At 30.8% G+C, this 25,148-nt stretch overlaps 1 protein-coding gene across 5 annotated transcripts in view; it reads left to right on the forward strand.

The window, feature by feature from the left end:
* The window catches only part of KaiR1D (Kainate-type ionotropic glutamate receptor subunit 1D), a 174,833-nt gene that overhangs the window by 96,691 nt on the left and 52,994 nt on the right, over nucleotides 1–25,148 (forward strand). For all 5 annotated transcript variants that reach the window (XM_088231274.1, XM_088231271.1, XM_088231273.1 and 2 more), the window contains exons 3-5: nucleotides 11,619–11,760; nucleotides 20,100–20,267; nucleotides 21,021–21,041. In XM_088231274.1, the coding sequence (XP_088087400.1) occupies nucleotides 11,619–11,760; nucleotides 20,100–20,267; nucleotides 21,021–21,041 (331 nt within the window). The remainder of the gene's footprint in view (nucleotides 1–11,618; nucleotides 11,761–20,099; nucleotides 20,268–21,020; nucleotides 21,042–25,148) is intronic.

The following is a 25,148-nucleotide window of genomic DNA, read 5'->3' on the forward strand; positions in this document are numbered from 1 at the left end:
TGCCTTGAAATGTGTATCGATTCATTTACAATTTTTGCTATCTACCGGTCTCCTAGTGTTAACAATATTTCCACCTTTCTTTTCAAACTTGACGAAATACTTGCATTACATAGTGATAAGGCTAATTTGATAATTGTAGGACACATAAATATAAACACTATTGATCAGCTACATAGTCAAGCAAATGAATATTTAGACACGCTTTCGATGCATGGGTTTCAAATGGGAATAAATAAGCCCACAAGAGTAACAGGAACAACATCAAGTTGCAAAGACTACATAATGATAAGATCAAAACTAAAACACACTACCATAGTATATGAATGTAGAATCACTGACCATTATGCCACTATTTTAGGAATTAAATGAGGAAGAAAGACAAGAGTAAATATCGCCCACTCAACTAAAGAGCGAATTGATAACCAATTACTAATAGAATCAAAATCTGCTGAACCGTGGTATGATATTCTCATGACAGTGGACCTAAACAAAGCAACTGACCTTTTTATTGAAAAATTAAGGTCCTACATTAAAAATCCCACTGTATCAGTTATCAAAAGGTTTAACAACAAAAATATCCCCGTGAAACCTTGGATAACATCAGGTTTAGTCCGCAGCATCCGCAAAAGAAACAATTTGCAAATGTACTGCAAAAAACACCCAGATGATTGTATTGCCTTAGCCAATTACAAACAGTATCGAAATACGTGTAAAAGACTTTTAAAATCTGTTAAAGAGGAATATTACAGAGGTAAAATCAGTAATGCCAGTAGTTATAAAAAAATCTGGAAAATAGTGAACGAAATTATTGACCGAGATAAAGAACCAACCAACGTAAAAATAATTGATGCCGATAGAAGAATTACTGATGTTTACAACAACCCTGAGATTATTGCTAACTTTGTAAACAATTATTTCACAAAAATTAGGTCTGATTTAGCTAATAATATCCCCACGCGAACAAATCTTACTGAAATAGAACTTGCTAAAAATATTCCCCGCACAGATGAAAATATCAACCATTTCTTTCATTTAACCTTAACTAACATTTTGGAAGTTATTGCTAGTATTAATGAACTAAAAGATAACAGCTCTCCAGGATACGATAAAATATCTCCTAATATAATAAAACTGGTGAAAAAATACATAGCATTACCTCTAGTCTACATAATAAACTTGAGTTATCAAACGAGTGTGTTCCCTGATTCTTTAAAACATGCAATTGTAGTTCCTATTTTCAAAAACGGAAATCCGTATTCTGTAAACAATTACCGGCCTATCTCTTTATTTAGTTGTTCATCTAAAATAATAGAAAAGGTTACAAAAAACAGATTAAACATAAACGTTGAGAAATTTGATTTGCTGTTGGACAATCAATTTGGATTTAGGGAAAACAGGAGTACGGGTGATGCCATAGCTAACCTGACAAAAGCTATAACGGAAAGCCTAGACAAGCGTCAGAAATCTGTTGCTGTTTTTCTAGACCTAGCAAAGGCATTTGACACTGTCTCCCACATAATTCTGTTTAACAAACTTGAAGAAATAGGGATAACTGCAAAGGCGCTTAAGTGGTTTAAATGCTACTTAAGCAAAAGAACACAAGCCACAATAATCAAACAGCCAAGTAACCTAGGTTCCTCAAACAGTTTAACTCAAAATTTAACCCTCGGCGTCCCACAAGGAAGTTTTTTGGATCCTATTTTATTCCTGATCTATATAAATAAACTTTGCGATCTACCTGCAGCCACTAAAACAATTACGTTTGCGGATGACATTGTGTTATTTTACGAGGCTCCAACATGGAATAAAGTTTACGAAAAAGCTAATATTGGCATAAATAAGGTTAACAAATGGCTTGAGGAGAATTTGTTGACCCTAAACATTAGCAAAACCAAATACATTAATTTCTGCCTACTTCCAATTCAAATCGACAATGTACTGATTATTTATACGTGTCCCAAACCCTCTATTCCCTGTCTTTGCATTGTTCTTGAAAAGTGTGATAATATCAAATACTTAGGAGTTTATATTGATAAATGCCTAAGATGGAGTTCCCACGTAAAGTATATTACACCTAAACTAAAAAAAATGAATTTTATTTTTAAATCGCTTCGCGACATAATCGATTGTTCATTACTTAAAAGTGTTAACTTCTCCTTTTTCCAATCTACAGCGACTTATGGAATTATTGGATGGGGCAGCAGCTAGCGTATTGGATCCAGTTTTTAAAGTACAAAAACTCGTGCTCAGAACAATGAAAAAAGTACCTTTTCGCTATCCTTCAAAAGAATTGTTTGATAATTGTAAATTTCTAGATGTGCGGCAGCTATTTGTCAAAAAGGCACTTGTGAAGTTCTGGAAATCTGTAGATAAAGTCAGGACTCAGCAAAATATACATACGCGATCAGCGGGAAGGATTAATTACCTTGGCCCAACCACTCACTTGAAGCTAGCTCAAAGAAACTTTAACTTCCTGGTCCCGAATTTTTTTAATCAACTTCCGGCAGCCATAAAAAACTCCTCAAGTGCCAATGCGTTTAAGAAAAATGTTTCCAATTGGTTGCTGCACATTGATAGGAACGAAGTTGTCAATTTTTTCAAAGTTCGAGATTAGCAAAAATTTACAAATCTGCTTTCCTTCCATACTTTTTACTTTTATTTGCTTTTTATATATATTGATATTTTTTATGTTTTTTTTTCATTATGTATTTTTGTTAAATTTAATTTAGTACGTACTATTATTTGGCATATGATTTATTGCTCCTATTTCTTATATTTCTTATTATAGTATTGAGTGAGTTTCTAGAATACATATCTCAATTATCATTTCAAGTATGCTTTTATGTATTTATTCTTTTTCTGTTGATTTAAATGATACTCCTATTTTGTTTTTTTTAATACAACTGTATTTTACTATTATTTTGTTGATTTTATTGATACCACTATTTTGTATATTTGATTATCTGTGATTCTTAATTTGTATAATTTGATATTTTAAAAATTATTTCTGATTATCTTTTTTGAATTGTATCCTTTGGAATTTGATTATTTATTACATTAACCTTTTTTTTCTAGATTGTTATTCTATGTCATAATAATTTGATCTTTTTAATCTTTCTACGTATTTTTATTGTTATTTATTGTGGCTTGACACGGGCATAGCCTAAAAAGCCTTAATAAGTTCATAAATATTTAATTTTGTATTTTTTAATGAATAAATAAATAAATAAATAAGTGTTCTGCGCTGTAATTTGACACCTCGGTCCATTGTGGTGTTAAAAAAAAATTAAAATGAAAAAATAAAAAAGTCCAAAATGATTGTGAATTAGTTTTTTTTTAATTATAAAAATGTAGCATGTAAAGCGGTTTCAACTTATGCTTTCTTAACGGACCTGTAAATCAAACAAGAATATTACATCTGCATAAACGTCCCCCCGTTCTATTTAAACTTATTTGTAATACCCTCGATACTGACTTCATCACGTTTTTTTTTAATCACAAATTAATAACTTTTAAGGTAATCATAAGGTTATGTTAGGTAAAAATTCGTTGTAAATAGCTGAAAAAAATCTTTAATTGATGGCATCCGTCTTCACCCATCTGAAGGAATGAAATGTCTCAAACGAATATATAAAAAAATGCCTTAAAATGCTTTTTTTGATGCTCTGCCATCGCGATAGCAATCTTTCCTTCAGAGAGGGTTGATTTTATTTTCCTCCTCATCTGTCAGCGCTTAGCCTCCATGAGCTATCCCTGATCATTGAACTAAACAAAATGTTTTTGATATTGATGTTTTTTCTCCGTGTTGCTGCAGATATTCTTTTCAATTTTTTGAACACATCATGTCGCACTTTTTGGACAAAAACGACTTTACTCAAAAAAAGATAAAAACGAGAAAAAATCATTAAACGACTTCAATGAACATTATCTATCTTTCTGTATTTAAAAAAAACGTAATATTTGGGTCTGGATAGGACAACACCGTAACATTGGTATTTTTATTGCTCAAAGAATTATGATTCCGTGTCAGTACGGAAACGACGCAATTAGTGTTGTGTTTACATTGCAGTGTGAAGGACGCAACGCAGACAAACATATTATAGTGACCGAAAGCTGGTTGAGTCGATTTTATTCCGATACAAATGACATGTTTACTTTTTTTTTTAAATTTTAAAACGATCATTATAGCTTTGTTTTTGTTTCATTCTGACTTACCGATTATCTTAATGACTTATTTAAGTTTATGTCATTTTATTTTTTAAATTATCGATAATCTTATTGATTTATTTAAATTTACGTCAGTTATTATAACAATAAAAATACGTTTATAGTTTTATTCCACTTTTATTTATAATTTTTTACCAGTGACCGGATTTTGACCGACATCGTCAGAATGGTGGGAGAGTAAACAAATTTCAATGTTATGTACAAGTGCAAACAGGGATTTTAAATTATGATTTTATACAATAAAGTGATTCTCTGAAAGCTCTTCTTTATTTATGTACGTCATTTCGTGAATAAATAAAAATATATATTTGGTGACCTGATCCGACCTCATAAAATATATGTCATTATCTTATTTATCAAAGTGCTTTTTTTTGGTTTTCAATCTAATAATTTCTAATAATGTTTATCACGCTTTTCTTTCATAGATTCATTGCTAAAATAGTCTTTGGTATAATTTTTAACTAAAAATTTGGTAACTTCTTAAAAAACTACGAATTAATCAACGAAAGAATACGAAAGTGTTACAACGTACATTCTTCTTTTGCATTTTTTCAAAACAAATGATTTTTTGAGTTATGTCGTTTTCGTCCTAAAGGTGCGATGTGGTATTTTTCTTTTCCCTCTCTTCATTCTATAAACGTCAAATGGATCTTCTTGCTTCAATTTGAAACCCTTTTATTAGTCCTGTTGGATATTTACATCTGATGGTTTCAAATAATAATTTCAACGCTTTTATTTATTTTTTTAATATTTCTTAATTCAATCACCTCCCTCTTTAAACATATAATTCTGGATTTCCTTTTTTGAGCACAAAGCTGCCAAGGCTACCTGATTACGGAGAGCTCTTTTGGGCAGCTTATTTGTTCACCAACTAGCAATTTTTCATTGTATGTGGACACTGCGAAAGAAACTTAAGCCCCCGGGTGCGTTGTGCGGTACGATGGGGGCAAGCTTTATATGGAGATTCATATGAAGCGTAAGGCTCATCATCTTACTTTTCTTGTAACGAAAATGACCGTAATACTTTTACGCTTCAATTGGATTACTAAAATTTGGATTATTTGTTTATTTAACTTTGTGTACATATGTTATTTGTACATTGGCGAGCTTATTTCCAAATGGAAATTTATTCCAACCAACCAATAAAATAATAAGTTTTTTTTAAATAATTTAGGTTAATGAGCATATTCAGTAGAAAATAAATATTAAAATCTAAAGATATATAAACATAGAAATACACGTATTTGTTTATAAATTACCTTAAATCAAAACTACTACTCAATGGTAAAAGAGAAAAAAGGGGAAAAGGAAAAGGAAAAGAGATTAAAAAAGAGAATACAGATGTTTGTTCAGGCGTAATTTAAACAGAGATACTGTAGTGACATCTTTGATGGTGGATGGGAGATGATTCCACAGTCAAGCGCATGGACACTATATAAGTTAGGTAAGAAAAAGGAATTCTGGATGGGTATTAAGAGAGACTTGAGAATAAGAACAAAGAGCCAAACCATGAACTGGTAAGCGTTGAAATTTTTCACGCTGGTATATAGGAGCGTTAGGACGATGAAGTACATTAAACAAAAGTGAGTCGGAGCGAAACTCTCCGCAGTCTAATTTTGAGCCATTTTAGTTGCCTCCGATAGTCAGAAATGTGGTCATATTTCCTAAGACCAAAAATGTACCTTATTCGCTAATAATAATAACAATCAAGTATTTATATTAAACATCTGCGGTAGTTAGAATTTTGTATAAATTAAAGGAGTTCGTTACAAAAAATAAATAGATTTAGAAATAATTTGATTAAAAATAATATTTTCTGTTTGCGTTCATATTTTCGCCAATTTTATAGAGTAAAAACATTACCGTTACGTCTTTTCTTTTTTCTCCCTTTTTAAAAATTTAAATGAATCTCGTATTAATAAATGATGGATTAGAATACATAAATAATTCAACATGATGGATAATATGTGAGTATAATTTTATTTGCCAAGTTTCATAATGTAATTTTACACCAAAGTTTTTATATTTATATTTTGTTTGGGAGATAATAATTTTGATGGAATAATGGTTTGATAGTCAAAGTTTGATGTATTGTTATGAGCTTTTAGTTTGAAATTTTAATTAATTAATTCACTCCATACAATTTTGACACAGGGTTATTTTATGCCGTCGTCAAAGTATTAAATGAAAATCCTGAAGGATTTAATGTATTTATTTTTACAGCTTTTAATATCTTTTAATGAAAAATATTTATTTGAAAAATCTTATGATTTTTAATTTGGCCAGATAATGCAATGAAATCAAATGCTCGTATAAACTTTGAACTATTAAGCTCATTCTCGTTATGTAATTGAATGAGTCCGAAACAGTTTTTACAAATTTCATGTTTGTGAATTTTACATTTTGTTTGATATTTTAACAATTTTAATGTTAGAAAACATTCATGCATATTTATAAATAACATAAAAAAATGTCTACTTTAGATATCTATATTAATAATGATATGAAAATCACAAAATATTACAGAATGGTGAATTAATTAAATATTAATATTAATCAAACAAAATATACAATTAATTTTTTTTTCAACGAGTGTATTTCCTGATATTTGGAAAATTTCTATAATAAGACCGATATTCAAATCTGGTGATAAATCTAACGTAACTAACTATAGACCCATTTCAATGATATCTCCTGTACCTAAACTATTCGAATCAATTATTACAAAAAAAATAACACCTATATTTAAAAATGTGCTGATTGAGGAGCAGCATGGATTTAGGACAGCCAAATCAACGACGACCAATTTGCTTTCTTTTACTGATACTATTTTTACAGCGTTCGAGAATAATCTTCAAGCTGATGTACTGTATACAGACTTCTCCAAGGCCTTTGACAAAGTTGATCACAACATTTTATGTGCTAAACTTCGTGCTGTAGGCATTAGAGATCCCTTTTTATCGTTTTTAAAATCCTACCTCTCACATAGAAAACAAAGTGTAAAAATCAATAACTTCATATCAAATAGCTTCCTAGTAACTTCTGGTGTACCACAGGGTGCCCACTTGGCCCCTCTTCTATTTAATCTGTTTGTTAATGATGCTGCTAATGTTTTTTCTTTTACAAAATTCTGGCTTTTTGCTGACGATAACAAGATACTTAAGCTAATTAAAAATATTGATGACTGTGTCAGACTCCAAGAAGACATAAATGCATTTCATACTTGGTGCAAAACTAATAACATGGAACTTAACATCGATAAATGCAAAATTATTTCATACCATAAATGTAAACATCCTTTTATTTTTGATTATAAACTTAATGGCCAAGTTCTTTCGATTGTCACCTCTATAAGAGATCTTGGAGTGATCCTAGATAATAAACTAACTTTTCTGGAACACTTTGATAATATAGTAAACAGATCCTTAAAAATTTTAGGCTTTATTAATAGAACTACGTCTGATTTCCAAAGTATGCTTACACTTAAAACACTTTATTGCTCTTTAGTTCGCCCTATTCTTGAATATGCATCTGTAATCTGGTCCCCTCATTATGCTGTTCATATCAAGCGCCTTGAATCAGTTCAACATCGTTTTATAAGAAAAATTGCATGGAAGATGGGATTGGAAAGAGGAGACTATTCATATTCTGATATGGAGAGGTTTTTAAGCATATCAAGTCTTGAAAAACGCAGATGCATTGCAGATATAATCTGCATGTATAAAATTATGAACTGTCTCATTGATGCCCCTGAAATTTTGCAAAAGATTCTTTTTAACGTTCCCACCCGTAGACTAAGAAATAATGAAATGCTTTTCCTCGGTCACTACAGGACCAATTATGGTGCACAGTCGCCTTTGCCCAGAATGATCAGGCGGGTGAACGATCATCAAGATCTTGATTATTATGGTGTAAGGATGTCTTTCTTTACAAATCAGCTAAAGAATCTGTATAGTTAGCCTATGCTTTTTACTTAATCTAAAAAATCTATCATCTGTCTTTGCTGCTTATTTCTGTTCCTTATATTTTTTTATTCCTTTGTAAAAATTTCTTTTAATTGTAATGTTTATAATGGACTTTGTCTGTAAATAAATAAATAAATAAATAAATAAATAATAAATATGAAAATAGGGATAAAAAAGATAAAATTACCAACAAGAAGTAAAATAAAGCATCAAAACTGATCAAACAGACATTATAATTTTTACAATAAGTTACCTAAAGTAATTAAAGAAAAGAAAAATCTTTAAGTATTTTAACAAAATTTAGAAAAATATGTTTTTGTTAAATTTAAATGTTTTTTTTTATGAATGGTGTTTGTTCAAGAAAACTACAAATTTTTATGCAATATAATTTTATATAATAAGACTTGAATATTAAACAATATTCCTTCTGATAAAATATGCACTAATAGTTTTTCATCTGGTGCCCAGACATTAGTATATAAAATAAAAAAGTGAAAATATAATATTTCATAGATAAAGTTATGAACATATATGTTTATTATTTTTTTGATGTTTTAAGGATAAAAACAGCTATCGGAAACTTCTACTTAAACAATATAAAGCAGTGAAAATAATGAAAAATACAATCAAAACTTTATTTTAGTTCTGAAGATATTATTAAATAACTTTTAACCTTTTCAGACTTAAATTGATTCCGATGGATATTAAAAATATTGTGAGTACAAAACATCTAGGCAATAGATTTGTGCTTATTCATTTGTTGATTTGAATTAACTAATTGGTTAATTGCATTTTACACTTATGATTTATTGACGCTTGCGGGAGATACAATGAATTATATTTAAAAAACAAAACAAAATAAACTAAGCCATCAATTTTATATATTTTTTCATTAAAAATTAAATAATCACTGAATTATAAAAAGTTTCAACAATTATGACGATTTTTTTAGGAAATACAGAATACCCAATATTTTTAACATTTATACAAATCAGTTTAGGTCTGAAAATGTTAAGTGAGTTTTTAAATCTTAAGAACAAATATAAATTTTTGATTACAATTGAAATAAAGAAATGTATTAGGAGTAGTTTATTTTTATATTTTGTGACTATTTGAATATAATATATATAAACGGGATACAAATGGTGAACAGAGCATGAAATAAAATATCGCATTTGTAAAAAATAAAAAAAGGAGCTTTAATGCAGGGTCAGAGTGCCGACATTGGATTATCTTTTTAATGAAGAGATGTATTTTTGTAATGATTTTAACTTAAAAGATAAAATTTGGTATCTCTGTGTCTTAATTATCATCATATTTTCAGACAGAATTGCATTTTTTTAGATTTATAAACGATGTAAAGATCTACGTTGGTTTAATTAATTAAATGTTTAATGATTCACTGTGTACTATTAGTTGAGAGCAATGGATCATGAATCGAATTACATATTCTATTTCTTAGTTTTCTTCCTTTGTAATCGTTTTTTTTTGCGCATTCACGTGCTATTTTTCTGATAGTTTTACCTTTATTATATTTATTAAACTTTTTGTACATAATGTTATTTGTACATTGGCGGGCTTATTGCCAAAGGGCAATTTCTTCCAACCAACCAATAAAATAAAAGTTTTATTTTTATAATTCAAGTTACAGAACATATTCAATAGAGAAAAAAAAAGATTAAAAAGTTAAAAATAGAAATAAACGTATTTGTTTATAAATTACCTCAAATCAAAACTATTACTCAATGGGAAAAAGGAAAAAAAGAGAAAAAAGGAAAAAGGAAAGGAGGAGAGATTAAGGAAGAGAAAGGAGATGTTTCTGTGTGATTTAAACAGAGATAATGTAGTAACATCTTTGATGGTGGATGGGAGATGATTCCAGAGTCGAGCCGCATGGACACTATATGAGTTAGAGATGAAAGAGGAATTGTGTATGGGTATTAAGAGAGTGCCTTGAGAATAAGAACGAAAAGGTAAACCATGAACTGATAAGCGTTGAATTTTTTCACACAGGTATATAGGAGCGTTAGGACTATGAAGTACATTGAACAGAAGTGAGAGGGAGTGATAGTCTCTCCGCTGTCTAATTTTGAGCCATCTCAGTTGCCTACGATAATCAGATATGTGGTCATATTTCCAATTATACAAGCCATCTACCAAGTAAATTAATATGTAAAAAGACTTTAATATGCGGACAGCATTAAAAATACTTTAATTTATTTTAACAGAGAGGGAAAACATTTTTGAGAAGGGAATATGGAAGTCTAGGCATTTACAGGGGTTATGAGCTGTGTGGATGTTCAAACATGGGCAGAATGGTGAATGTTACACAGTGTGAAAAGTGGCCACTTATGTCCTGCCGGTGAAACAACTTTGTGACTACAAATTGATTGTAGATCACTTTGTTGATCCGGAATATAAAAAAAGAGTTTCCCACATTCACAACACTAGATTAAAAACTAAGGGCTCCCTGTCTGTTCCCCGAATTACAAATTACTTCGGAGAGCGAACTTTAAATTGCGTTGTTCCAAGATTGTTCAATGATCTCCCACAAACCATCATCAACATGAAAAATCTTCAAATGAAAAAAAAAGAACTGAAGAAATATCTTCTTGATACTTTATAGTGCCAGTTTATAAATAAATCTGTAAAATACAAATTAAATAAATGTAATTTAAACCTGTCATAAAAAAAAAAAAATTAAAAAAATTGTTTTCCACCGAATAGTCTTTAGATTTAGTGGGTAACAAATTCTTTTTTTTTTTTTTTAATTATTAAATAAACGCTGCTCTGCAGCACTGAAATTAAACCATCCAACGACAGGTCATAAGCCCTGTAATTGCCTAGACTTCCATATTGCCTTCTCAAAAATATTTTCCCTCTTTGTTGAAATTAATTTTAATATGAACAACTCCCTCGGGAGGAAATCCAGACAGTCTGTAAACATTTAGACATACTCAAACATTATTAAAAATACTTCTAACAGCTTAGATACACAGTGGATCTTGATTCACTGTATACTTCGGATGTATGATTCACTGCACCCTATGCGACCATTTAGATTTTCTAATCAAACAAACACAAATAAGTTATTTTGTTCATACTGGTAAATGTAACTAGAATACACGTTGTTTATTTCTTTATCAATAACATGTCAAAATGTTACGTGCAAATCAGACAAGAAACAAAAATACCTTAGCTTTAAAATTTTGTTTAGGAACACGAAAATGAATAAATAAATATAATGGACAGACTATTTGTACGCGTTGCCTTAGCTCCCAGCCGACTACTTGCGACGTGTTTGCCCTACGAGACATTCTTAGTGTTAGCAGGACGCAGTTGAAGATCATATATTTTTATTCACTGTACGCACCTGAGTCTCTGTTGGCACCTTGTCCCTATTTATGAATATTTTTTTATTTTTAGACCTCTTCTGAAGCAGATCAAGAACTCGGCGGAGTCCCACATAGTCCTGGATTGCACAACGGAAAGGATATACGACGTACTGAAGCAAGCACAACAAATAGGGATGATGTCGGATTACCACAGCTACCTCATCACTTCTCTGGTAAGATCCCTTAAAGTAAAAAAATAAAACAACATATAGTCATTATCAGTTAGTAGGATACATTCTGGTATTAGATTATCCCGATTCAATAGTATTTCATTACAGTTATTTATAATAATGTAGGTTACGATTAATGCGATTAAAATACGTTTACGGAATGGTTTCCGGCCTGGTGGCTGCTGTACACGTGCACATCACGTGTTCACTGTGTGATTTTCCCATTTCACATTTCACACCATGGCAAATTCCATACGGAATGGTAAAATAACGTAGTGCGGATTAAAACTTTAAATTTGTTGTAATAGAAAGGGAAAACATTTTTGAGAAGGGAATATGGAAAGTCTAGGTCTTTAAAGGGCTTATGACCTGTCATTGGCTGGATAAGTGGCCACTTTACACACTGTGTAACATTCATCATTATTCCCTTCTCAAAATGTTTTCCCTCTCTGTTGCAACAAATTAAAATATGAACGCTTAAGGGAGAAAATCCAGCCAGTCTGCAAGCATTTGGACATAGACAAAACATTGTTGAATTAACTACCTGGTAAGAGGAGAAGTAAAGAAAAATTGGATAATTGTTTTCAGGCGTTGCCTAGTAGGTGAATTGGTTTAGCCGAATGAATCTCACCTACGTGATTACATGGCATAAGCCCTGTAAATGCCTAGACGCCCATATTACCTTCTTAAAAATGTTTTTCCTTTCCGTTACAATAAATTTAAATATGAACAACTCCTTAGGGGGAAAATCCAGCCAGTTCAATTATTTGGACATACTCAAAACATTGTTGAATTAAAACTGATCACATTTATTTATTTTTGTGTTTATTTATTAGATACACACACTATTATTTATTAGATTTCATGGCGGCTTCCGTAGTGTAGTAGTCAAGACGCTCGACTCACGCATGGAAGGTTCCGGGTTCGATTCCCGGTGAGATCACAAAAATTAAAATGTGATTTTTCTCAGCCTGGGTGTTCTGTGACGTAATTCACCACTGTTATTGGGCCTCTTGGCCTGTTGTGGTGCAAAAATAAAATAAAAGTAAGGTTATCAGACTAACTTAATTAGATGTCAGTCCATAGACTATGAAATATTAGAAGCCAGGAAAGCGCAATACCTATACACCAAGAGGCTGACTTATCATTACTCGATTGCCGTTTGCAAGTTTTTTTACATGAAACTAGCCGCTGAATAAATTTTAAACAAATAAAAAGATTATAATTATTCTCAATCCACCCTAACTTTACCAAGCCATGTGTTAAATGGGCCATTTTCTGTCAGATATCACGTTGCTGGTTTGTTTATTTAAAAACTAATAATTCAGAACGACTTGTGAGACAACTTACGTAAAACTTGTTTTTCACTGAATTTGCAAAAGAAATAAGTTTAGAGGCTGTCGGTGTGGAATAGAACGATCTTTCTAGCGTTCTTCGTTTATAATGATTTTGCAGCGCCCTCTGCTGGCCAATCTCGTATGTTCTGCGATACTTAAAAAAAATTCTAAAAACATTTTTCATTTAAGAGGATAGGTTGTGGCAAAAAAGTTTGATAAATAGGTATTTAAACATTGTCTCTCACTTTCTCGCAGATACGTAGGAGTTTTTGATAGTTTTAAAATACTTCCTTTAAAAAATATAAAAAATATAAAAAATATAATTATTATGAACGTACTAACATTCTAAGATAACTGTTGTATGTAAAAAAATAATTGCTCTAATGTCATAATCCAGGTAAGCCTTGAATCAGTATCCGCAATTATTAACTACTGAAAAAATTCGGGAATACGCTTGCAAGCAGAAAAGTCAGAGAGGGCATTTTTCTTTTTTGTTTGAAAACCACAATTGTTAACAAGCTGCTTGAAAAAATAACATAGAGATAAACACATAGGTTAGAAAAGTAAGGAAAAAAATTAAAGGTTGCAAATTGAGCGCCGGTGCAGTGCTCGATGCATTACTGGACATGGATGGAGAAATGATGATAAAAATAGTATTTCACCAAAAACATGCCATGGTCAAAATCGTAATCGAACTTGATATCAAGTGTTATTTTTTGTAAGATATTTTGTGATGATTTAGAACCCCAAAATATCAATTGAACTATTTTTTTGTCATATTTAAAACATCTGTGAGCAAGCACACTTATTTTGATCTTTTTTGTTGTTTTTTACTTCTCTATTGATACAACAAATTAAATAAATGCATCATCTATTTTAATTGACCAAGAAAATTGTTGGCAGCAGTCATTAAGGAAAAGGTTACAAAGAAACGGTTTCCTACAAAATTGGTTGACTAAATAAAAGAGCCAATAGAATTCTCTTTGAGAGCTTTAATCAATTTGACCAAGATTCAGAGGAATAAGAACAATTATTTATGTGGAAAATTTAAACCACGTTACGAAATTAGTAACAAAAGATAATGAAAATAATAAATCTTTATTTTGTTACTTGGCAAAAATAAACAACTAAATTGAATTAATAAATTGTTTAATGATTAAATGAATTTAAAATTTGGATAATGATGTTGATTGATGCATTTCTAAGATCAAGCCAAATAGGTAAAATGTGTGAACTGTTTTTGAAATTTGGTCTTTATAAATTGGTTATGTTTTTTATGAATATTTTAATTTATATTGTTTATTATGTCAATGATAATGAGGTAAATTAGATTAATTACGTTTTTTTTAAAAATATTATTATGGTATCTTTTTTAAGCAACTAATTTAAAGCATGCTTCATTTTATAAAATGTTTCCCTTGGCACGGGACACTCCAGTGCGGGAACATTATGTTATATAAAAAAATAATACAAACAATGCAAAAATATAAATAGATAGATAAATAAACGTAAAACAAAATGTTTTTTTTGAATATTAATTCTACAGGTATAAAAGTTTCGATAAAAAAATGTGCGACAAACGTTTAAGTATTTTAATTTATTGCAACATACAAGAAAAACAATATTGAGAAGTGAATATGGAAGTCTTGGCAATTACAAGGCTCGTAAATTGCAAGTGGCCTCTGTGCACATTGTGTAATATTCACCATTTTGCCTATATGAAAAATTAACATTTTTCAACTCACCCATTTGTTGAATTTTGTAAAATAAAGGAACATGATCCGTTAACTACGAAAAAGAAAAAGAAAACGAAAGAAAAATATGAAGAAATAGAAACCGACGTTGGTGAGGTTCATCCCGCTAAATTAATTCACCTACTATGCCAGCCTGTCTACAAATATTTGGAAATACGCAAAATATTTTTGATTAAATTAACTGTAGTAAAAAGAAGTATAAACACGGAAAAGTGTTTTAAGGCGATGACTAGAGGGTGAAATAGTTCAAGGAGAAAAATGGATGTCTTAATTTTTATTTTATTTAAATAAACGGCACTCAATACCTTATACATGTAAGTTGCAAATACAACAATATACATACATGCAAGTAAAATTATAAATAAAAGATAACATTATAAAAACAAATTTATACTAAACGGTTATTTATAAATTAAAAAGTCTAAAAAGATATACAGTAGAAAAATGTTATAAACAGTTATAAAAATATTGATGAAAAAAAAAATCTGGTTATGGAAATATTTTAAAACTGGAAAATAAAAACTAGTATAATAATTCGTTTTAATGAAGAAGTTCAAACAATTTTGGATAATAGTAAACGACAAAATATATACTAGCATATGTAATATTTTCTTATTTATAACTACTACTCAGGTAGCTAAATAGCAACTTTATAAAAGAACTGGGAGTGTGGCTAGGAATAGCAGGTGCCACTGTCAACAGTATGAAGACTGTCTGGAAATTAGATACTTACTCAGTGAAAATCAAATGCCGCCTATACAAAGCCTGCATAACACCTATTTTACTCAATGGATGCGAAGCGTGGCACCTCAATAGAGCCCAAAACAGCAAAGCAGAGACTACGTTTTGAGAATAGGTATCGCAGAAGAATCTTGGGTGTGCAGTGGTATGACTTTGTGCAGAATGAAGTTAAAGAAAACAGACGCAGCAAACTCCTGTGACAACTGTCACTAAGCGAAGGCGATACGGTTGGCTTGGCCATGTACTACAAATGCCTCCTAAGAGCCTTAACCACACTTGTCTATTTTACAAGGCATCAGGTTCTTGAGGTCCTGGACGTTCACTGCTGTTTGTCGGCAGTTCATGTCAGAACTACGGGACGCGAATCTGATTTGGGAGGATGCACAGAGACTGGCAGCCGACAAAGGTGCCTGGAGAATCTCCGTGGACACCATATACTTCAACTAGGGAGCAAACATGGAATGATGATGATGACGATGACTACTATCTGAAGAACTAGGCTGAATACTGAATGTTACACAGTGCGTAAAGAGAGCATAAATATATAAAAAAGGTTCGAATCAAACATTGGTGAAGAAGGTAACACTCAAATGGTTATAGTTGAATAATTTGATTGAAAACTGACCTTTGTTTTGCTTTACCATCCACTTAAAGTGCATTTGTGCAACTTTGGGATTGCAGCGATTTAATACAAGATTGACTGTTTATTCCAGTGCAGTCGAAGCAAATATCACAATGCATCTATCCGAGCAGGCCATATATGGCACATAGCCAAAGTGGGCAATGAATACAAAATTTAATGGATTAAAACACGGAATAAACACAGCTTTTATTCAGAAGGGTCATTAGTCAACAAGAAAAAAATGCTGAAGCGGATATGCTGGCAAATGTTGAAAGCATTATTTTATTTGTATCAAAAATATCTGGCCCTACAGTATACTACACACGAAAAATAGTACGGCCTACAAAAACAAATATGAAAAGTAATTTAAATGATGAAACATGAGACAGGACATGGCGTAATTGAATCCAACAAATGCTTGTAAGATGGAAATGTCATAGTTGGAATGACGGGCGGGCGTTCATGAGAAGATATCTGTATGCATAGATATGAGACGTGGTGTCCTATTCTTTTTTCCTATTCATATGAGGAAATAACGTAATACTTAATGTGTTTTTGAATATTTTTATGAGAAAGAGACATTTAAAAAAAAAACTTGAATTCGTAAATAATAAAGCGGATTTATATACGTAGTAAAGTTGTATAATTATACATGTTATTTTTTGAGGTTCTAACTTAGATTCCTGAATTTTTGATCGAAATTGCTTGTTTACATATCCTCTTTTTGATTTTTTGAGTCCAATTGGGTGAAAAATGCAGTCTCATGTGTAAAATATAACCGAAATTCTGGACGAATGTTCTTGATTCAGATGCTCTCAGTTTAAAACCTTGAACAAGGAAATAGCTTAGGCATAATTCCACTCCATTGCGTAGTGGTTAGATTTACTGGCAGAAAAAAGATAGAAGCAGAGTAAAAACGGTTAAAATGCAACCTCTTGAACAAATGTGTATGAAATCAATGTATGACAAGGTACCAAATTATGAAATCAGACAAGAGTACAAATCCGAAGCAAGTATAATGAACAAAATTAAAATTAAAAGAAAGAATCCGTGCAGCACATCGTTATGGGTAATGAGACGTATATGTATGAATATGGCGTGAAAAAAATCGTCAATCTTCGGAGTGGCGCTTGCCAACTGAGCCAAAACCCAAAAAACTTCGCCAATGTCGCTCAAAGGTAAATAATGTTAACAGTATTCTTTAATTATCATGGCGTTATGCACTCGCAGTTCCATTCAACAGACCTGGTACTCGGTAAGGAATAGTATTTAGGCGTATTGAAGAATTTGAGTGAAAATACTTATCGAAAAAGACCAGATATATGGAAAGATAACTCTTAGCTTTTGCATAACGGTAAGGCGCAGTTTCACAATTATCTCCTTCGACGCGATTTTTTGGCCAAAAACGCAAAAGTCGTTCCTCATACACCATATTTACCTGATTTTTTTTTTCTGTTACTTAAACTCAAATTATCACTTTGCGGAAAGCATTTTGATTCCATTGAGATTGATTTACTGATTCCGAGTCGTAATTGAGCATAAGGTATGTCAAGATAGGGAACTCGCAAAGTTTTTTTTTTGCTTTTGACCTAATAAAGCTCAGCCTCATCAAGTGAGGGTTATCACTAAAGCACTGCAGATTGAACAAACACCTTGCTAGAATAAACCTTTTTGAAACTTATAGATGTAGGTTCTGCACTGCAGGTGAGGAAACACCATCACATTCATATACACATTATATGTGAATTTGATGCTTTGCATCATAAAAGGAGCCTTATCTTCGAGGGACCTTTGGTTTCATCTAAAAATGTTTAAGAGCTCGCCCCTAGGGATTTAGGCTTCGAGGGGGAAAATTATTAGCAAAATGTAAATTCTCGCTTTCCAGCCAGTAGCCAGTAGCCAGGCTTTTCATAGACCTAGGTTTGGAGGGGGAGATTCAGCAAAATGTAAACTCTCGCTTTCCACACTGTAGCTAGGTTCTTTATAGACCTGAGCTTGGAGGGCAAGAAACATTCACGGGGATCCATCACAATAAATCTTTACAGGTCGCAGTGACGTCAAAAGCTTACTCCCACCACTAATAGTAAGAAAAATAATGTCAAAATAGACGCATGTGGCGTTTCATCACATATGCCTACCCTTAAGGGCAAATAGCGTAATGGTACTAGTAATAGACTGGTTGTAGTTACTAAAGATTGTTTTTGGACAGCCTTAATATTGTGCGGTAATATACGTCTTAATGTTTGGCAACGATCGCATTTTCCAACATCAGTTTCCATTGAAACACTTAAATAATATTGCAACTAAAAGCAAGCCCCAGAGTGCATAAATAACAAATATTCGCCCGATTTCTTAGCTGTATGGGATGCGTTTGAATGGAAATTTTACTACCCGGCATTGTTGTCAGATGTATTGTGGAAGTGTAAACATGTTGTCGGAACAACATATTTATTACATTGTGATATTAGATGCCTACAGTATTCATCGGCCAATATTTATTATTATATGTTTGCTGCAATATTTATTTGTTACTAAATATTTCAAATTTACTGATATCTTGTGATTTTATAAATTTTCAACCATTTTACTTTTGCTTTACGGTTGTAAAAAAGTTCAGCGCCTTTTGTGATAACCTTAAGTTATCAAACTTTATTGGTTTTTTCGCTTTAATAATAAACCTGTTAACCCTACACTGCTCAATGTAAATGATCTGCTACATACCGACATCAGAGTATAAAAAAATATTTCAAACATTTTTAGCACTCAGCGACTAGTGTATTATATTGCATACATGGTCTTTATAAATTATTTTTAAAATCACCACCAAAGTAAAATTGATGGATAAAATTTGAAACGAAAAATCAGTTGCACGTGTTTTGTTAAAAGGAAAACTAAGCGTATGTTCAAAGGGTGATTTTTGTATTTTTTTAAAGGTTTGAAGTTATATTTTTTTCTGCGATTTTTATTATTAGATAAAAAGTGGTTCATAAAAAACGTTATTTTTTGTTTTCTTTATACTCTTGTATTTTCAAACCTTTTGTGCCCGATGTAGCATATTGTCTACATACATAAAAAAAGGATAATATTTTTGGTTAATTTTTTATTTATCCCAGTATCAATCAACATAAAAAACATACAAAAAGATTTATTTTTAGTTTAAGTTAGAATTATTGGGCAGTGAAGGGTTAAAATTTACCGTCTTTTAGATACAAAAAACTTTATGAGGAACGCATTACACCTCCTAGGGAGTTGTTTTGTTTTCTATTTTACAACAGACACGGAGAATATTTTTGAGAAGTCAATATCAAGGAATAGGCATTCACAGGTCTACCCAAACTCAAAATTATGTTAATTTAACCAATCGGTTCAAGAATAAAGTGTCTATAAGGAAAAATAATGAGTCAGTCAGATGAATTTCACTCACGTAAATAAAAACTTTGTACAGCTCTTTAACATCATGAAAATTAGCAGCAGAATGAAATAAATCAGGATGTTCAAATATCATGAAAATGGTCAATGGTACACAATGTTTAATAAGGCCACTTTAATTAGCCAATGACAGCTCAAAAACCCTGTAAATGCGTAGACTTCTGTGTTTAATTGCTTTTCTATTATAAGATATTTTTTTAACCGAGGTAAAGTTGGTGAGAATATAAATCTAGGCATTTACAGAGCTTATGATCTTTAAAGAACTGAGTTAGGGGATCATTTTACCGCTGTATAACATTCTGCCGAAAGTTTTTTTTTCATGTTTATGTGTAAAGTTTTTACATTTTTCTTTTTTATATTTGGTTTGGATATTTAATTCGCATGCATGTGGCCCACTTAAGAAAATGAAAGTATGGAGAAAAGGAGTTGGGTTTTTATAATTATTTTTATTTATTTCAGGATCTACATAGTGTTGATCTTGACGAGTTTAAATATGGAGGCACAAATATCACAGCATTTAGGCTCCTAGATCCTGACAAGCCAGACATTCAACGTGCAGTCAAGGATTGGGTTTACGGAGAGGCTCGCCTAGGAAGGAAATTACAATTAGGACCAACGTCCACTAAGGTAACTTATGGACAAAACTACATACTATTGTATTTCTTACTTTTGAAATTTTAGTTTTTACACCACTTAAAGTCATTTCGAAAAACATGAATTGATATATTTGCAGTTGTTTTTTCTAGCTTCAACTAAATTAATTTTAAAAAATGTCTAGAAATAATGATTCGAAAATTAATACTTAACTTGTGAAAATAAAACAAGAAAAATTAAAAATCATGTTGAAAAAAAAAAAAATTACTGGTTTGTTTGTCAGACTGAGTAGTTCATCTGAATAATTTCACTTTCCTTTTATCGTCTTCCAATTTCAAATATATATTTTTTTCGGTGTTTGGTATTTCATAAATATTATTTTACAAATTAAATAAAATATATTTTTTTTATATGATTTGGTTCAATGTATTGTAAAAATAATTAAAAATACAAAATCTTTAACGGTAAAAGAATAGTGTTACTGTTTTAAAAAAGACGTTAATTTTTTTCAATTAAAGCGGGGTTATATCGACAACTCCAACTCAAATTGCGAACTTTAAAATATACAATATCAGAGAAAAAAAATCCATTTATTTTGTCATTTTTTTCAATTTTTTATTATCTGTCAGCATTACGTAAAATAACCACGTTATTTTGTAAACCATTATTATAATTTACTACCCTTTATTTCACGAAATGTCTGCTTGCTTAAATTTTCTCATCTAATATAATATTTCTTTGTCTTTTCATGCCTTTCTGCGTCCTGTTGAATTTTCGGAAATTAAGGAAAACATGACATTTATAAAGGTAAGATTATATTTTATTCACTGTTTATGAGATGCTGTAATTACTGCCTCATTTTTAATCCAACCGTTTGTTAAACGATTTTCACGAATCGCTCTTTACAAAGTTAATGTACTTGAAAATCTTAAAATACCAATTTCGTGCATTTTTATTTTGAAAAAAGAAAACAAATATACTAAATTTAGTTTGTCCAAATTTTATTAAACAAAGATTGGATTCAATCCTCCTGAGAGTTATTAAAATTGATAAAATACAATTGAATATTATCTAAGAGAAGGCAACATAGTATAATATATTTTATTTTATTTTTATTTTTAAACATAAACGGAAAATCTGCCTTTTACAAACATTTATAATATTAACATATTTGGCTTAATATATTTTTTTTTTTAAACATGAATTTCCTTATATCCAAGAAAAAAAGCTTAACCAAAAATTATACAAGATTTATATTTAAAAAAATAACCAAAAAATTATACAGCATATTCAGTAGAAAGTTTAAATAATAAAACATTCTACAGTAAAACAACAAGAAAATCATAAATACTGTTTCACACAGTTAGGCAAAGTGAACAAAAAAATGTATATATAAATATATTATGAAATGCATGAATGAATAAATATAATAACCGTTCTCCATCTTTGAAAAGGTTTGTTCTACAGGAACAATACCCTACACTAAATATATCAGATTCGTGGGAATAATTATTGCCGAGTTCATGAAATCTATTTAATACGGCATAACAAGTATACACTGTCCGTGAATTGTTGTTATAAAACGGTGGCACCTATCTAGTCATTCTTCCAGGCGCCCTGAAGAAATATGAGTTGTATTATTTTTGCACCACAGCAGGCCAAGAGGCCCAATTACTTGGTAAATTACACTGCAGAATACCCAGTAGCTCAATCACAAATAACTATCGACGTGCTAATAAGTGACGTGACAATTTCTCACCATGGTTGTTTATCGTATTCGCGATCGCAATGGAACATCCGTGAACACCTCATATTAAATGTCAAAATATTTACGCTTCTCGAGATATGATCCTGCTGCGCAATTATATATTTGAATTTCACCGGTGTAAATATGGAAAATATTCCAAAATTGCTCTTTAAATTTATCATATATCATACTTTTTATTGTATTTAACCTTTTGATTGGCAAGCCAAATGTCAAAAAAAGCAGTCGTCATTCATAGTAATTGTAATTTAATTTTCACTTTTCTGTGTAAGATACTCTTTACTATTTTGCAAATGCAATATATTGTATTATTTTTTATAGAAAAACGCTGATTTTTTGCCAGTGAACTGTATTTATTTACGAGAAAAACAAAAAACGAACCGACAGACTTAGAGATTACACACGCGTTGACTTATGACTGCGATAACTTTAGAATGTGCATTATTGTTCATTGCCATCGCTCAGATGCTAAGCATGTTTTTAAGCACGTCGATAGTTATTTGTGATTGAGCTACAGGCTTGAGAAAAATCACACATCATTTTTGTGTTAAGTACCTGAATCAAAGGTCCCGACCACTAAACTATAGATGCCTAGACTTCTAAATTACCTTCTCTAAAATGTTTTTCATCTCTGTTGTAATATGTTCATTTTATTCATTTCCGATGGCTTACTAATATAAATCGGGTCTTGCGGTTGTTCATTTCTTAAATAAGTCTTCCAAGCGAACTAAAACTTCTTCTAAAGGGAAATACGATAATTAAAAATTATCAGTTATAATCAGGTCATCGAATATAAAATTTGAATTGCCTCCCTTAAAATCACAAAATGTTAAAGCTTCTGAAATATACTCCTCCGGCGTTTCATTTTGAGGTTTGTCGCTGTTAATTAACCCCAGAATAAATTAATTAAGGCTCAGGAGTCTCTTAAGAGAAATTTAGCAAATACAAAATAGGTATTTTACTCAAAGATCTTGTTATGAAAGGAGATGATACAGTAGATAATTGAATGTAAATATGTTTTACCGCTGGCAATAATAATACGTTTATTGTGATTGATTATTTCAACGCAAATTGTTTCTTAAAATATATTATACAAGCTTTATCCCACGGTTTTTCTTGCGCATGGTATTAGGAAAAAATTACTTATGTCGTTTAACCATAAGAATTTTTTCAATGGATTGATATATTTTTTGTAGACTATTTTGCTTAACGGTCTTCTTATTTAATACGCAAAAAATATGATCCATTAGTACACAGCGACATAGCAAGGTTATTCTGTTTTAATATGATTTAATTTTTCCAGTTAGATTTTTTTTTTTCATTTCTTAATTTTCCCGAGAGCACGATATTTTTTCATGGTTGAAAATAAGGTTGTGATACTTTCAAGGTTTTCGGGTACCCATGAGAAAAATCATGTCAATTGCTCGCTCTGTTGCGACTTTCAATAGTAATTTATCTTTCCAATAATAATTTTTCTGAGGGAGCGATATTTTTTTTGTGATGAATATAAGTTTGAAGCACTTGTCAGCCTCCGGATATCTCCATGATAAAATAACGTTAATCAATTGCTCCATTGCGACCTGAAAAAAACATTAACAAACCGACTAACAAACTTTTGCAATTATAATATTAGTATGGATATGGATTACCTACCGTATTTTTCAGAGTATAAGACACACTTTTTTGCTCTAAAAATTCAAACAAAAATTTGGATGCGGGTGCTGATTGTCCAAAATATTTTTTTGTTTAAAATCTATATATGAATTTTTTGGTGCGTCTTTTAGTCCGCAAAATACGGTAAATTCTTACAAATAAAATGATTGAGATTAATATTTGTACACGAAAATTATAAACATATGACAACAGAGATAAAAAACGTCAAGACATCCCTTCTTTTAGATAATAATGACTCTTTACAACTCCCTGGTGGTTTAAATCCAGCCGTTGTCTACAAAATTTTGGACAAATTTAAAAAGATTAAATGTACAATATTATGAAAAATGAATGATGTTACGACGTTTTTAAATTTTTAAGTTAAAAATAAACAAAAACAAACAAACAACATGTACATTTATTTTTATACGACACAGAATTTTCATCCAAGCTTGTTATTTAGGAGAAATTTTCTGTTATTTACTATGGAAATGAAAGTTTAATGCTATTTAAACCTTATTTTAATTTATTTCAACAGAGGGGGAAAACATTTTTGAGAAGAGAATATGGAAGCCTAGGCATTTACAGGGCTTATGACCTGTCCACTGGCTGGTTTAAGTGGCCACTTTACACACTGTGTAACATTCACCATTCTGCCCATGTTTGAACATCCACATTTCCTCAACTCTTCCATCTGTTGACTTTTGTTAAGTAAAAGAGCTGAATGTTACACAGTGGGTAAAGTGGCCACTTAAACCAGCCAATGACAGGTCATAATCCCTGTAAATGCCTAGGCTTCCATATTCCATCCTCAAAAATGTTTTCCCTCTCTGTTGAAATAAATTTAAATATGAACAACTCCCTAGTGAGAAAATCCAGCCAGTCTGCAAGCATTTGGACATAATCAAACATTGCTATTTAAACCTATTACTAAACTGATAAGTAATCATTCAAAATGTATGGATCTATATACATATGTCGTTTTTTTTAAAAACAATAAACATATTTTAAATGTAATTAATAATGTAAATAATAGGAGCGGGTTTTCAATGCTAATGCGTACATATTGTTTATTGATTAAAAGATATTTCAATAAACCTATCAATGCATAAATGAAATTGTGCCAAGAGTCGATATGCAATAACATGCGATACATAATAACACCAAAATTGTGATATGCCACTCAGTATCGGAAAACATTAATAATATATATGTGTTATTTTATCGACGAATAATTTTAAATACTATGTTTTTTATGAATTACTTTATAAATAAAAAAACCATATAACTTTAATACCTTGTCAAAGTAAGTCCCTTAGAATAGGCACTCATTTGTTCTAGCAATATAAATTATTAGAGCACACGTAAGAATATTTTAATATGTGTTCTACTTCAAAATTTAAAATAAATTAAAAATAAATATTTAAAAACAAATAAAAATACGATAATTGTTTAAAAATCATACAACCTACATACTATAAAAATAAATGTATTGC

This window comes from Micrasema longulum, unplaced genomic scaffold, assembly GCF_059751315.1.
Source record: "Micrasema longulum isolate JH-2025_06_02 unplaced genomic scaffold, ASM5975131v1 h1tg000866l, whole genome shotgun sequence".
Classification (NCBI taxonomy): Eukaryota; Metazoa; Arthropoda; class Insecta; order Trichoptera; family Brachycentridae; genus Micrasema; species Micrasema longulum.